This window comes from Eutrigla gurnardus (genome assembly GCF_963514095.1).
Source record: "Eutrigla gurnardus genome assembly, chromosome: 18".
In the NCBI taxonomy this organism is placed as follows: Eukaryota; Metazoa; Chordata; class Actinopteri; order Perciformes; family Triglidae; genus Eutrigla; species Eutrigla gurnardus.
In genome coordinates this window covers 6,367,745-6,384,234 of record NC_139929.1, presented here as the reverse complement: position 1 = coordinate 6,384,234, position 16,490 = coordinate 6,367,745, and the positions used below count along the sequence as shown (strand labels likewise).

At 43.5% G+C, this 16,490-nt stretch overlaps 1 protein-coding gene across 4 annotated transcripts in view; it reads left to right on the top strand.

Moving 5' to 3' along the window:
• asap1b (ArfGAP with SH3 domain, ankyrin repeat and PH domain 1b) overlaps positions 1-16,490 on the top strand; it is a 47,403-nt gene that overhangs the window by 23,737 nt on the left and 7,176 nt on the right. For all 4 annotated transcript variants that reach the window (XM_084033469.1, XM_084033472.1, XM_084033470.1 and 1 more), the window contains exons 7-20: positions 2,107-2,192; positions 3,701-3,776; positions 4,415-4,501; positions 5,445-5,545; positions 5,690-5,759; positions 7,969-8,056; positions 8,315-8,363; positions 10,133-10,299; positions 12,497-12,630; positions 12,877-12,968; positions 13,053-13,239; positions 14,703-14,788; positions 15,988-16,103; positions 16,188-16,255. In XM_084033469.1, the coding sequence (XP_083889595.1) occupies positions 2,107-2,192; positions 3,701-3,776; positions 4,415-4,501; positions 5,445-5,545; positions 5,690-5,759; positions 7,969-8,056; positions 8,315-8,363; positions 10,133-10,299; positions 12,497-12,630; positions 12,877-12,968; positions 13,053-13,239; positions 14,703-14,788; positions 15,988-16,103; positions 16,188-16,255 (1,407 nt within the window). The remainder of the gene's footprint in view (positions 1-2,106; positions 2,193-3,700; positions 3,777-4,414; positions 4,502-5,444; positions 5,546-5,689; positions 5,760-7,968; positions 8,057-8,314; positions 8,364-10,132; positions 10,300-12,496; positions 12,631-12,876; positions 12,969-13,052; positions 13,240-14,702; positions 14,789-15,987; positions 16,104-16,187; positions 16,256-16,490) is intronic.

The window sequence follows — 16,490 nt, the reverse complement described above, 5'->3', positions numbered from 1 at the left end:
TTGGTTGGCAGGAAGTACACAACCACTAGGCGAGAAAGCTAGTTTTTCCAAGTTTGAACATGAACTTTTGGATCTTTATATCACTGTATTATCCATTTGTGCAGCCCGCCTCCAGTTGCTTCTTGGAGCCAAAAAACCGAGTTGTAGCTCCCACGTTGTATTAGCACTGGCTTCCTCTTTCATTGGCTGACTAAGTCTTGCTTCTCGGCGTTTGCAGAGCTTTGCTTTCTGGCTTACAGTACGGTGCTAATTTGTAGCGTCTCCATAGGACTGCAGTCGTCCTCTGCACAGTCCCTGTTGGTACGTCCAACGAGACACAAAAGGCCTTTGTGGTTTTGGTCAGTTGTTACTGAACCAGCCTCAGTGTAAACGGTAGTTAGATGACTCTGCGGTTTGAGGAGTTCACCCCGAAATAGCATTGAAGGGTCTCTATTATGAGATCACACTTGTTTCTATACATGTGATGTGATAGATTCAGGCCAAGCAAAGGTCTGCGTTCAGGCTAGACGTAATGAGTGTGGAAAGCCAGATAACCCACCAGCTGCTATAGTCATTGCTGTTGATTGGAATTTGTGGGGTCACAGGGGTTTAAACCCTCATCGTCTTACCTTAGTATTGTGTCATGTGACACACATACACTGAGACAAGATAAATAAGTCAACAGTCGGAGATTTTGCTACTGTGTTTCATGCTTCTATCCCTTTTAATGTTTAATGAATTTGCCTCTCATAGTCATCAATATGCTTAATGGTAATATTGGATTTTTGTCCGGGATGAATTGTTAATGGAAATAGTTGCTGCATACGGCAATGTAGAAATTACATACACTGTTCTTTTTTTATGATTTAATCTATATCTCTTATTGAATATCTTCTGTCACGTGACACGTTTGTTTAATCTGACCTAGTTTTGTGTTGTATAACTGACATAGCTGTGTGATTTATCTGTATTTTTAAGCATGGTGTACATCTTTCAATCAAAAAAAAAAAAAAAAAAGGAGGCTGAATAATCACAAACAGCAGTGACTTTCTAAAATCAACAGTCATCACGGCTGGAAATACCAGCGTCGCCGCTGCTGTTGATGTGTGGGACAGTTGCTGCAGTCAGTGGTACAATCTGTTCATCCCACTTAACCTCATTTCTCTGTGTGTGCGTGCACTCTCTCGCTCTCTCGCTCTCACGCTCTCTCCCCCCCCACCCCTCGCTCCATGTTACTCAATCACCAGATTACAGGAACGCTCTCACTCTCTCACCCTTTTTCATTCCTACGCTGCCACTGAAGGAGTGCAGGAAAAAAGGCAGGGCTCAGCCCGGCCCGCATTATGCGGCGCTCTAGACAACGGCAGCCTCGCCGCCGCTCATTCACACAAAAGAGTGCAAACACGCACATGCGACGGCGCTCTCCGAAAAACACTGAACCCACACAGGGGCTCAGACAAAATGTGGATAATCTCCCGTCCAACAGGCGCTGTCAGCCAGACAAAGGGACAACACAAGCATTCGCACACACATATATACGGACATACACATGCACTCATGCGTACGCAAACACGCATACATCCACGCACGCTATTTAAGGAACAAACTTCAAGCTTCAGGAAGCTTTTGTGCAATAGATTAAATTTTGCCGCGGAGTTGAAAACGGTCTTTCGCTGTGACTCTTTGTAAATCTCTGTGGATTGACGTGCTGCGGGATTAGCTCAGATTAGGATCGTTCTTTATTGGTTTTGTTTGGTGGGAGTCCTGTCTGAAGAATCCTCGTTTGTTTTGAATCCCTCAGACAGCCAGTCTGAGCGTACGGTCCACAAAACACTGGAGGATGTTTGCAATATTTGTCATCATCCTTTTAGAAAATGTATTCAGATGAAGGCAGACGGGATGGTTTTCTTTTGTGCTGTTTACCAGACTGGTCTCCCACTCCCACAGTGTCAAGGCAGTCTTGGCTCCGACATCAAAGCCTTCATGAAGCACTCGGATGCGATTAACCAAAAGTGTCTACGGCGAAGCATGCCACATTTCACCTCATTAAACCCCCAAAAAACATCCTTTAAACGCACTCTGATTTTCAACTCCTGGCTGAACTCTGCACTTCTCTTTGCTTTGCAGTACCTGATCAAAGTAAATGAAATCAAGACCAAGAAAGGAGTGGACCTCCTTCAGAACCTGATTAAGTATTACCACGCACAGTGCAAGTAAGTGCCACCTTAATCCCCCTGAACCCGAATGTGTGAAGCTCCCGTTTCAAAGAAAATGGTTGCATCTGTCTCCTCCTTTGCAGCTCTTGATGGCAATTTTTCTATCTCATATATATATATATATATATATATATATATATATATATATATATATATCTCATAAATATGCACAGGTCATCATACAGATATGTTCTGACAGCTGTGGGGTTTGGTGGGTAAATGAGTGGGCGTTCTCCGTGCCAGAACCACAGCTCACAGCGGCCTGCGACAGAATGACACGTTTTCTCTCAGCGTTGCTAGGTTCCTGTCACAAAACAAAACACTCTCCCCGTTTAATCTGTTCAACCTGGCCGTTGGCGGATCAAAACGCCGGTGGTGATGGATGAGAAGCATAAAAGCAATCGATGGGAGGGTAGGATTGTTTTCGGAGCCGGAAAGAAGAAAACCACTTCTTTTTTTTTTCCATTTGAACCACTTTATTCAACATATTAAGGAGGCAATTAAAGGGACATTTCAGGGAAACATGGACTCTTACTAGTATGATAAAGTATGAATAAGGTTGAGTATGTAGTGCCGTCCAACTGGACAGTATGTGAAGTTTGTAAATGCAAGAAATTCCTGAATCTATACTAGATTAGCAATCATTTCTTAGACGTTAATGAACATACTTTACCACCCCAAAATGCATTGCGGCTCTTCAGACTGTCTGCAGTCCGCCAGTAAGGTAAAATGCTCTAATGTACCATAGAAAACAGATTTAACACAAATATATTTAGTCATTTAAATTTGGCAAATAAACAGCTGCAGGGTTAAACAGATGTTGCTGCAGCGCCAGAGATTTCTAGTGGATTTCTTTCTCTGGGTAAAATGTTATCATTATGACTAACAATGGTCTGTATACCAGAATGTCCTATTAGATAAAAGGTCAAAGTAATGGTAAACACATTTATAACTATATAGTTCAGCAAAACGTCAACTAAAAGTATAACATTCTGCAAGGTCTTGAGTTCTCCGGGGAGAGCTGGATGGAGTGGGAGGAGAGATGTGGGATCCCGGATGGACAGATTAAAAGAAAACAAGCCTCGGAGAGATGTGACCGAGGAAGTAATGAGGAAGCGAGAGGTGGAGTTGGAGGAGGAGGAGAGAAGGAGGGTCATTAGCGATGATTTGCGGCTGCGGCGCCGCATCGAGGTGTGTAACGCTGACAGACCCGTGATGGATTTCAGGATGTGCTAAGCGCCTCTGCAAATCTGCTGTGGACACAGCCAGCTACCATTTCTGTGCCAAGAGCGAACGGCGCCAGAAGGAGGCGAGCTATACATTAAACATAAACTGCAGCAGTCTCCCTCTCCCCGTGTGACCTTCATAGTGGCCAAAAGCAGCACGGTGCAACACCTGACATCTGCAAACTAGTCATATGCAATAAATGGCCACCTTGTCTCTCTTATTTGTTCCAGTGAATGTTGATGATTCACGCGTACTGTACCTTTTTATTTGTTCTCCAGTTTCTTCCAAGATGGCTTGAAGACAGCAGATAAGCTGAAGCAGTACATCGAGAAGCTGGCAGCCGATCTGTACAATGTAAATACATCTTTACTCCTTCTCTCGTGTTGTGTCTGTGGTTTTGTACACACTGTGTCTGTGGTTTTCTTGATATTCTTTCTGAATGTACTCAATAACATTGATTTGACGAGAAACATCCCAACTCAAGGATGAGGATGCTGATGTCATAAAAACTCAAATTTAGCACAAACTTTGCTGAATTCGATGAGCTGATTGCTGCTCACCACCATTTGTTATTTACAGTGCTGCTGTGCTTTCCCCTGAAGCAGCAGTTTTATCAGCATATAATGCTCCTGGAGGTATTATTCTAAGGGAAAGTAGCACATCTGCAGCAACTGTCATGATTCAGAATCTCCCGGAAACTAGTAAACCTCACATATCCAAAGATGGTAACGCCTGAAAGTCAGACAGAAGATCCTCACACTCAAAATAATGTGACACTTAGGAGCTACCAGTACAGTGTGTGGATCTCCTGCTCTTTTTTGTTTTTTTATCCAACACCTTAAACAGTTTTTGAGATGTTATTTCACTAGCGTGAAGTTTCAAAGTAATAGGAACTGTGTAGATGTATTTTATGGCTCCGTTTAAACACAGCTGTTGATCTCTCGGTTCTGCCGCAGCATCTCTTCCTCACTCTTTGCGTTTGTTCTCCTCAGATCAAACAAACTCAGGACGAGGAGAAGAAGCAGCTGACTGCCCTGCGGGATCTGATCAAGTCCTCCCTCCAGCTGGACCAGAAGGAGGTAGGCAGGCCACGTGCTGAGACGCCGGCCGGCCCACGTGCCGACATATAGGGGCCGAACACGTCTGAATCACTCACACCAGCCGCGTTGAGCCGTGTGCCACACATGTATGTTGTTACAAAGCACACACCTCCTCTCACTCTGGCCACTACCAGGTTTGGAGCTTGTCTCCTGCAGCACAGAGCGAGTGCCCAGTGCTGTACCATGCTGGTAGCCAGTGTGTAGTAGGCTTTGCTGGTGACCAGTGTTGTGCCTCACTGGCTGCTCAGTGGAGAGCCACTCACTGCCCCGACTTAACGCAACCATCACACTCTTAAAACCCACAAATTAACTTATAAACATAGTTCGACACTGTATGTGTGTTTTCACACGTTCACTCTCCCAGCGCGCCTTCCTGCATGACACCATCCAAACAGTCTTTCACTTTTAATTCACGCTTCCTGTGGCTTCTTCTTGTTAATGGCACACACACACACGGTAAGCACCACACTTAGAGAGTTAAACAGCACAGGATTGTGGTTTTGAATAGCACCCGGGCAGTCGGCACACTACCTTCACACCCACCGCCTTCACTTGAGCTGGATCTTTCACACCTCTCTCCTCTATCTCCCCCCTCTTCTGCCTTCTGCTTGTCTGGAATCAAGTCTAGAAGAGTAAGTGCTGGGTTGCATGTTGAGCATGCTGGCATCTGTCTGTTCTGCTTGACAGTAGAGTGGTTTGGCCTTTTAGAGGCTTCGCAGCATGCCCTTTATAGGTTTCATTTCCCTGTTAGCACTTTGGTTGTGAGGAGAGATGCGGTACGTGGAGGTTGAGTTTGTGGTGTGTGTGTGTGTTTGTGTGTCTGTGTCGGTGTTGCATGTCCTTCAGCAGCTTCTCTGTACACCCCCCGCGTGTTAAACTTTGGTATTTTGTGTTTGTGCACGCATTGTGTGGACGCGCACAGGACTCGCAGAGTAAACAGGGTGGCTACAGCATGCACCAGCTGCAGGGAAACAAGGAGTTTGGCAGCGAGAAGAAAGGCTACCTGCTGAAGAAGAGTGATGGGTAAGCTGCGAACACGGCCATTACTTCAACACGCCGTAGAGTGCCATTCGTGTTGCATTAAAATTCAAAGTGCACGCAGAAGACAGAGACATAAGTAATATCCTAATGCTCCCCCCTCCCCCTCCTCCTCCTCCTTCTTCACAGATTGAGGAAGGTGTGGCAGAGGAGGCAGTGCTCAGTGAAGGGGGGCATGCTCACCATCTCTCATGCCACAGTGAGTACAAGACAATGGAGCACACACACACACACACACACACACACACACAACCACTGACTGTGCGGATCAAAGGGAGAACATCATGCGGGGAGGTTGTGTTGGTCTTCCTCAATCTGGAGGCTGGCAGAGTGGAATTGACATAGATGGGTTGTCATGGCAACCCGGTCTCCCCTTCCCCGTCGCCCCTGCCCCTCCCCCCCCCTCCCCTCTGCCTGCTGCGCCTCGGTGACTCATCCGAGAGCGAGTGTGAGCGTACTGTATATGCTGGCACGTCTGTGGGGTCGTCTCTCTCCGCTCTTGTGCAGCCGCAGTAGCTGCCGCCGTGCAGGGCGATGCTTTCTTTCCTGCCGTCGACGGCAGGAAGCCGACAAACGTCTGATTTCATTTCAGCCACAGATGAATCCGATTTGGTCGTTTAAGAAAAAAAAAACAAGAACTATTTCATTTAGATTGAGGAATTAGGAATTTGTTTTTTGATCGGACAAACATCTGCCTCATGTTGAAGGTCGTCTGGTTGATAACCAGCTATAGTGCTATAAATTTTATTCAAACTAAGATTACTTGATTTATATCATTTATATCAAGAAGCAGGCTAAGTTTGTGATAGCTGCTTGATACTTGGACTATAGTAAACAGGCTGGGTTGCTTACATGAATACATAAACCCACAAAATACAGTGATTAAATAACACTTAATTCTATCTAAAAGATAGTCAAACACTTATTTTTAAGTAAGATAATTCTCTATCCATATCTGACTGTGAATGATGTGACTTTTCCCTTTTATGAACAGATTTTGGTTTGCAGATGTGAGGAAGATCCTTGTCATAACAATTTTCATCCCTTTGATGAAGTATTCTGGTTTGCTCGTCTCAGGCAACGCAAGATCATTTCTTTTCATTAACGTTTGTGTTATAGATGGAAAATCAGCATTTTGTGTACTCAAGTGATCCTTATTCAAAGCAAAGGCCTGTTTTACATCTTAGATTTAGCATTTAGCCACATGAGCAGCATGGCTCTTGTTGTCTAGCTATAGCCTGTTTATTGAATCAGTCCTTTTATTTCATGTGATACCAATTCAGAATGTTGTTCTCTTCCTGTTTGATCACAGATTGTGACGTAAAGCTAACAGTCTTTATTCATGTTAACGTCGAAGGTCCGGGACAGTTTTAGTAACTCTGAGTTGAGTTGAGGAGATGATCTGGTGACGTAGGATGAGCTCCGTCGATGTATAATGACTTGTGTAACCGGGAGCTTCTGCATTTCAGTGGTCACAGGGTGTGGCGATTTGAACCTCGTCACTGCAGCTGCTTCAAAAATGATAGCATTCTTTATATCTGCTACAGGGACGTGGTCGTCTCAGATATGATATCAGAGGTTTCCTTTTTGTTCCGTTGAGCGACGGAGGGACTAATTCTTCGACCTGTCTGTCTGCCCTTCGTAGTTATAGGAGAGCTTGTAATCATTTCTCCGTGTCTGGGGGCGGTTCACCACCACTCCAAGTTCTTGTTTTCTTCCAGTCCTTGTGGCAGCTGAACTCTAGGTGACTCTAGTTGACGTGGCGTGTTGCCAGCAGGCCAGCCGAGCTGCACAGCTCATCACAGCCTGTTAGCATTTCATTAGCACGTGCCCTGGCCCCTACTAGGCCCGGTCACTGGCAGGAGACAATGATCAGTACACATGTGCCAACTGGGCCTATTATTACAGTGGAGAGCCCGGCCAAGGCAGACAAGTTTCTAAATGGGGACAAGGGAGTTCTTCTGTGACTCTGTTGCTTTCCATTATGGGAATATTCAAATTCCTGAGGTATGAATTTGGATCACAGCAGTACTGGTAAAAAAATATATTCAAATTGATTGCAAAATCTACAGTAATTTTGTCAATTGATTAATCATGTTAAACTTCTATCATGCAAAAAATGTTGGTTCTTAATTTTGAGGCTTTTCTGTTTTGTTTTGTTGTTATTAATGGAATAGTTTGGTGTTTGTAGCTAATTAAAATGCCAAACATTTGATGATTCCAGCGTATTAAATTAGAGTATTTGCTGTTTTTTTCTGTATTATATTATTATAAAAAAACTATTTTTACTATTTTTATTATGACATTTAATAAATCAAAACAACATCAAACAGACCCCCATGTGTGTAAGATAGAGATTTGTTGTGATTGTATATTTCTGGGCTGATTGTTTGATGTGTTGTCCACAGTCCAACAGGCAGCCGGTCAAACTCAACCTGCTCACCTGCCAGGTCAAGCCGTGTGCTGAGGACAGGAAGTGCTTTGATCTCATTTCCCGTAAGTTCCTCTACAGGCCAGAACAGCTGAGTTGTCTACATGTTGCTGTGAGACAGCTGGGGAATGCTCGCCTTTTATAAACATCAAGGAAAACCAATCTGTGGAAGTCTCACAGACTATTTTTAGACCGCGTGTCCCAACAGGTGTCGCATAGACAAGCGATATATTTGAGTAATTCACTGTGTGCCGTCTGTTGCTTCTAATATTATACAATAAGATAAGAAATGAGCTTAACGTCATTGTTTCTGTGTTCAACAGATAACCGGACATATCATTTCCAAGCTGAGGATGAGCAAGAGTTTGTCATGTGAGTACTTCAGATTATAAAAAAATACAAAAGGAGCATTTATCAAGATTTCTTAAGGTTTATGAGTTTCACCCGTATTAAGTGAATGAGATCACAAACCTTGGTTTTTATTAATGGAGGGCTCGGTGAGCGGCTCTCATTTCCTTGAAGACAGGAAGTTACAGAGAGACTGTTGAGAGTGGGTGGCAGCGTGTATAGCAGTCATTCATGTTGCTGCAAACTCATACTGTTGTTCCCCATGCTGTCACACACATGCACGTCCGCCCGCAGTCACACAAACACGTGTACAGACTCATATTACTAGAGTTGTAGTAATGCAACTAATAATATTTTAAGTTGGTTTTAAAGCAAACTTCATTATGGTATCTGCAAATTAAAAGTAGAATCATGTTAAATATACATACAGTACATTTTTATAAAAAAAATATATTTTTGTTTTTGTTTTTTTGTCTGTTTTATATTTAATTATCTTAAGAAAAATCATCATCGTGATACAAACATCCTGTGAATCCCATATTGGTAACAATTGCGGATTTGTATAGTGTATACCCACTTTTTGAGCCACTGTTTAAAGCATATATATCAGATATAGGTCACTGAGGTAAGAAATATATTATTCATAATAAGTTGCTTCATACTGGTGCCTTGCATCTATTTATTTCTTGTGTTGAAAACAAACGCTGGGGTAAAAAATCCAGATAGTTTTAAGATCAAAGATAAACATTTTAACAGATGTTAATATTGACATTTCTTTACAGCTGGATAAACACAGATATGTTTGTTCTTTCTTTAGATTTAAAAACAGTCAACATCAAGCATGTAAAAAATAGTCTCAAGGCATTTAAATGCTCAAAAAAAAAAAAAAAACTAAAAACTTCTTGAGCTGTCTAGACTAAAAACTCTTGAAACACACTCGGGGCTTGCATGTTTGCGATGCTTTGCTGTGGTTGAACTCTCCGTATCCATGTACTTGTCGTCCTTTGGGATCCGGCTTGCTTCTCCTCACTGCCGCTTCAGTCACGCACTTCCAACTGCAGCAGCGTGAGCCTCTTCTTGGGATTTTCCATGAAATATTTAGTATTCCGCAGGGCATTCCTGCTTTGTGCAATCACGCTCCACCTCAATTAAGCTAGGAGCATATTATGCATGGTACAAGTAAACACACAAACACTCTGACTTGGCATCTGTCCACCTACGCATCTGTGGATTAAAATATCTTGGCCTTTTCACATGAATCTAACACGACGTTTAACGGTCTTTGCAGACAGATTCAGGTGACAATGACAGGAGGCCATGTTGGAAACGACTGTTCCTGCATGTGTGTCTTCACCCTTTTCTAAGTAAAAAGTGATGCAAGCGTAAGATGACTGTAATCAATCCAAAATGAGGATGTTTTCAGACACAGTCGTTACTTATAGTCAGTCGTAGAAATATGGAAATATGTTCACCATTCATATGTTTTGCAGCTTGAGTCTATTGGGATATCTGGTGCCAGAAATAACAAATACTCTCCCAGTTTCTCAATTTTAATGATTTTTCTACATTTTGTATCATCGTTAACTGAATGTCTTTGCTTTAATTAGTTAGTTTGACAAAACAAGCAATATGAAGATGTCAGCTAGAGTTTTAAGTCATTTTTATTGCTGTTTGTCACAACTTTCTGTCATTTTATATAACAAACAATTAACTGAACTGTAACTCTTCAACACATTCTAAATAAAACGTGTTATTATGTATAGCACCAGTAATGATGTGTTTCCCTGGTGCAGCTGGATCTCGGTGCTGACCAACAGTAAGGAGGAGGCCTTGAACATGGCGTTTCGTGGCGAGCAGAGCAGCGGCGGCGAGGACGGTTTGGAGGATCTGACTAAAGCCATCATAGAAGACGTGCTGCGCATGCCGGGCAACGAAGTCTGCTGCGACTGCGGAGCTGCAGGTGTGTACTGCTGCTGTTTGTGTGTCCAGAGAGGCTGCATATATATACACCGCCTCTTCTTGTTTTGTGCTTAGTCAACCCCTCACCTTGTTACAGGAAAAGACAAGCACCTTCCATTCAGCACTTTCTGTTTTCACCGAGGGCAAATGTTTTATTTAAAGCTGCATGCCGATCTTGATTTCTTTGCAATGTCACAGCTGCCCTGGACTCCGTGTCCTTCATTCAGTCGGTAACGGAACGAGCTGCAGCCTTCAACAAACGCGTGTGTGTGCGCGCGCGTGTGTGTGTGTGTGTGTGTGTGTGTGTGTGTGTGTGTGTGTGTGTGTGTGTGTGTGTGTGTGTGTGTGTGTGTGTGTGTGTGTGTGTGTGTGTGTGTGTGTGTGTGTGTGTGTGTGCGCGCATTGTTAGCATTCAGGATACAACCCGATCCTGATCCTCCCCCCACATTAGGAAGCAAGGACTCAGCACTCAGGAGTTGTGTAGACATTCAGGCCCTCTTAATGCGCACACACACACACACACACACACACACACACACGCATCTACACAAAGCACACACACATACACGCATCTACACGCACGCACACACACAAAAACACACACAAAACAGCTCACCGAGCGAGAGACGAGAGGATTTTATGCTCTGGGGGTAAAAAACCCGAAACATTTCTATGCTTTGAGAAACAACATCATTACATCACGTTGTTGCATAAGTCACACTCTGTCGACCGCTGCAAACTGCAGAGAGGGGAGGCTATTTGTCATATCTATATACTCGCAGTCCTTCGTCCATTTGTGTACATGGCTTAAGTATTACCACGTGATCCAGACGTGGGTTGAAGCTTGATTCTTGAAATGCTCTGACAGGGTTTTCTTATCTTAGCGCATAAATTACCGACACTTCACTGTCGAAAGGTCATTGCAATGACTTTGAAAGGTCACCTCTTTCTTCCCTCTGATCTGATTGGAAAGAGGACAGCTCCATCTCATTGGATATTCTCCCAGGATCTCCCTTTCTCTCTCTATATATATATATATATATATGACACAGCTTCGCAGCTTTCGCATTAAGCAGCTATAGAGGTCACCGTGCAGCAGCTCATCATGCCCAACATGCCCTCTGTGACCAATCGCCAGCTTGCATCTGTTCATTATGTTGTGAGAATGTGCTCGCCCGCCTTCTGCCTGTGTTTTCTGTTGTATGACTCATTGGTTTTTCTGCTGCTGCCTCCGACGTTTCCACCGGCGTCTGCCCGGTGTTGGCTTGTCAGATCCAGACAGAACAACATCCCCGGCCGCTACGTTTTTAGAGCATTGTTTAAATCTCCCAGATTGGATCAGAACATCAGGCAGCGACGCCGATTTAAAGGGTGCTACATCACCCGTTAGCTTAGCACAGTAGGTTACACAATGGACTCCAGTATGACGTTGTCTGTGGTCACTGTCTGTACATACCATCCTCACGTGGTCTGAAATATCTGTCGAGGCATAAATACAAACAATAACTGCAGTCAGCGTTCGCTTTAAAAGCAAGATTCATGTGTAAAAATCTCCTCAGAAGCATCACATGCTTCTCATGAATAGAGCTGCAACAGAAGTAAAATGCCTTGTCCTGTTTGTTTGGTGTGAGATTTGTAATAAAATAGACAGTACAGGTGCAGTAGTGTTAATAAACCTTTAAGTTATGCCTGTTTTATTGTATCCCGTTTTTTAATAAAACCATCCAACTTTAGACAGCTTTATAAAGAGAGTTTTGTAGCGTAAAAAGGATAGAAAATTAAACATTAGCTTCTTTCGAGACTCAACATTTTTCCTCCCCAAGTTTTACAATCATATAGGAATAAATCAAATGCAGCGACGCTGAGAAACCAATTTATCTACTGACAGCAGCCTAAAAGGACCAGAATACAGAGCAGACACACAGAACATTTTCAGTAAAGGGCTGGTCTGGTTTTATTGCTGGAAAACGTCTCGCTCGTTCATTCTTAAATACAAGTTTAGGGCATTTAGTTAAGATTAGAGATAGAGCTAACGTGTCCCAGGCTGATTGAGTTTTATTGACATTTATTTGCACGGATTCTTGCACTTCTTTGTGTAAATTTGGAGCTTTCGGTGTTACCTGGCACAGCCTAAATCAGATTATGGAGATTATGGAGTCTTATAATGCAATTTTTTCTCATATTGTCTGTGTTTATAGATCCTAAGTGGCTGTCCACCAACCTGGGGATCCTGACCTGCATCGAGTGCTCTGGCATCCACCGAGAGATGGGGGTCCACATCTCCCGCATCCAGTCCATGGAGCTCGACAAGCTAGGAACCTCAGAACTCTTGGTGAGTCAGCAAAAATGGTCTACCAAGTGAATAAATAGCTTCTTTTTTTTTTTAAAGGCAGCAGTCCACGCCCTTTACTATTTTCCTCTTGAGTGAAATATTAGAAATAATGAAAGAGTAGTGGAAATCCTGGGGAGAGCAGAATGTAATCCTTAAAGCAGCAGAGATCATCCGTCTCACGACAACATCCAAAGGCTGTTCTAACATTGTGATCTGATGCTGATTCCTTCTTCCTTTTTAACCTAGCTGGCCAAGAATGTAGGGAACAGTAGTTTCAATGAGATCATGGAGGGAAACCTCTCCACCCCGACACCGAAGCCCACTCCATCCAGTGACATGTAAGTCGTCTCCGAGCAAAAACGCTGCCTGAAAACTCCGTCTGCCGAACGTCCGTCCAGCTGAATTCCTCCTCTTCTCCACAGGACCGTGAGGAAGGAGTTCATCAACGCTAAATATGTGGACCACAAGTACGCGAGGAAGACGTGCACGTCTGCGTCCGCTAAAATGATCGAGCTGTTTGAGGCGGTTCAGTCCAGGGATCTGCTGTCCCTGATCCAGGTCTATGCAGAGGGGGTTGAACTTATGGAGCCGATCCCAGAGGTCGGACCGGTGAGTCCTCTTAATTCTATTCTATTCTATTTTAAAAAATATATATTTACTCACTTACCTTTAGTGGAGTTTAGTCCAATATTCACTCTTAGCTGCTCTGTTTTGATCAACCTGATTTGATTATTTATCTATGAATATCTTTGGGTTTATGACAGTTGCCTTAGGATTTGGTTAGTTGTGCTGCTTATTGGACCTTTTTTTAAAATTGTGTATTTCTTATGATTTGGTTGCTCATGTGGCTAAGATCCAAATGATGTCACATTGACATCATGTGTCGTAAGTTGCCTGGAATCTTCATGTCAACCTCCTCATACAAGGTTGCAGTATATTTTAATCACACACACCATGATGTCACATCACACCTTCCTGGCTGAACACGACGCCAGCAGGGCATCAGATTGTTACAGTTTCTCCCAAAGATGCTCCATTCGCTGTTTGCTCTCCCACTGTATGTTAGGAAGACGCGTTAGACTACAAAGCCCAGATATTTTCCCTCACGGAGCTCCACGCTTGTTCCTGCAGTGGCTCACCCTCACGTGAGGTTCACTGGCAGCAGGACAAACCCACGCTGACACATTTCTACCAGTTGGTGAATTATTTGGTGGGTCGAAACGGTCGGAAAAAGTACAGTCATCGGGATGAAGTCGCCAGCAGGTGGTGATATCCAGCAGCCCTCCACCACATTATAGAGCATCGCCTCATTCTGCGTTCTTATGTGCTCGGATGACGACATCTGTGGCGGCGTGATTTGTGTCGCTGGGTTTTTGTCATACTTTGGTTAAGTCTCTTTGTTTCCTCGCCATTTGCGCCGCCGGTTCAGGCATAAATGAAAGATAAATAACGAGCGGTCGGATGGTTGAGATGCTGCGCGGTAAACAAGGGGGGGGTGATCAGACTTAATCTGACAGAAATGGGTCAAGGTTTTATAACGCAGACATGGTAGTTCTCTAATGAAAAATCAAGTGTGCGATGCAGCAGCAGAATACGAGATGGTTTGTTGACAGAGGGAGCTGCTGCTGCCGTCTGCGCTATGAAGTCTGACTCGACGATATCTGATCTGCTGTCAGTACATCTGAATGGCTGCTGACAGAACAGCATCCCATTCGCCCAGAGGACCCAGACGAGGATGCGCGACTACATAGGGCCCTTACTTTTCCCTATAGACTCCAGAAAATACACAGCACCTATTCCTCCAAATATATTTCATCTTTTATCCCCATCATCTGGGGAAATTACACCTAAATCTAGTTTTAATTCACATTGACGGGTTCAATGAATGTACGATGCTCGCAGAATTGTACGAATCTCGGCGTCATGAGGGCTGAAATAATATTTTAGGAGCCATTTTGTTTACTGCAGCATGTTTAAATGCTGAAAGAGACTCAGAGCGGGAGAGAATACAGAATGGATGCTGCCCAAGATTGTCTCACCGTGTCTTTGCTGTGTTTGATGGCCCCCTGCAGGAATCCGGAGAGACAGCACTGCACTACTCTGTACGGACTGCTGACCAGACCTCACTGCACTTAGTGGACTTCCTTGTGCAGAACAGGTATTTTTTTAAGAGTGTTTTTCACCAAAAAAGCAATAGAATAACATAAGTGTGTGCATTGGTTTCCTGCTCTTCATGCAAATGAAACACAGTCACAGTTTCTTTAAACGCATCGGCGTTTTAAAGATAAATAATGTAGTAAACAACAGTTTTGTGCAAACACGCAGCGTCAAACGTGCTCTGTGTGTGTCTGCTATCAGCCTTTCTTGTCCCGTGCTTTCAGTCTGCGGTAAACGCAGTGGCGGTGCAGAGGAAAGCTGAGCGCTGCACAGCTCCGCTCAGATTCCCACAAGGCAAAGAGAAATGGGTCAAGCACTTGTTCCCTGCCTTAATTTATTCCTCTCCTTTCGATTGTTTACCCACCACTGCTCCGACTGCACACACAAGAAGTGGAACCCTCTCATTAATTGATAGCTCGTACGGCGTCATGCTCAGCCCTCATTATTTAAGATGTTTCTCTTGCTCTTTGTGGGCGCTGCAAAAGATCTAATAGGGAGTATTTACCTGCATTGTGGCTTGAAATTGGTTTTCCACAGATACTTCACTTGGATGTCTACGGTCTAGTGTTTTTTTTATGTTTTTATAACTGATTTAATTTGCTCAGCTTCTTTATTAGGATCCCCATTAGCACTAGCATTAGCAGTGGCTACTCTTCCACACACAGTCATATACACTTATGGTCACAATAGCCACACAAACACGAACAAAACGTCTCATCTCGTTTAATTAACAATCAATTATGGAAGAGAATCAAAATCACACACTAAGTCAAACATAATTATAAATCTATCACAGTGATTTTTTTTTTAAGCATACAAATTAATTGTATTCTTAATAAACATAAACCCTTTTCTGAATTGTCTTTGAGTACAGATTAATGTGCTTTAACACATTTACTTCCCAGAAAATAAGACATTAAATACACCTATCTTCTAATTTTCCACCCAAAGTATACATTTTATTTAAATGTTATAGTTTATACAGTTCAAATAGAGAGTTAACCTGAAATGTTTGGAGATACTATTTTAACAAACTTCTGACTATGAAGGGAATATGAAACATCCTGGCTAATATTAACCTTATGCTGCAGGACTGTGGAAAACACCTTCAGGCTTGTACCCTGTGTCCTGACTGTGTGTGTGTGTGTGTGTGTGTGTGTGTGTGTGTGTGTGTGTGTGTGTGTGTGTGTTTTCTCCCAGCGGTAACCTGGATAAGCAGACTGAGTGGGGGAACACCGCCCTTCATTACTGCAGCATGTATGAGAAGCCCGAGTGCCTCAAGTTACTCCTGAGGGGCAAGCCGGCTACCGATATCAGTGAGTCACCTCCTCTCGTTCATGTCATCTCTGTACGCACGTATCCAGACTCTAAACTGTTGCTCATCCCTCCTCTCGCTTCAGCCAATCAGAACGGAGAGACTGCGCTGGATGTTGCCAGGCGACTGAGGAACACTCAGTGTGAGGAGGCAGTAAGTACAAGACCAACCAGCTGGTGATTTTCTGGACATAGCAGTGGATTTTTACTGCTCCGAAGAAAAATACATCACCAAAAAAATGACACTCACATTGAACAAAAGGTTGCGGTTGATTAAACGTGTTATTAGGCGGATTATTCAGAACACTAGATGGCAGTCAAAGGTCTGTCTGCAGCCTCAAGCAACGGTGACAACAGAGTGGAAATAATGGTGGATGTATGTTCATTAT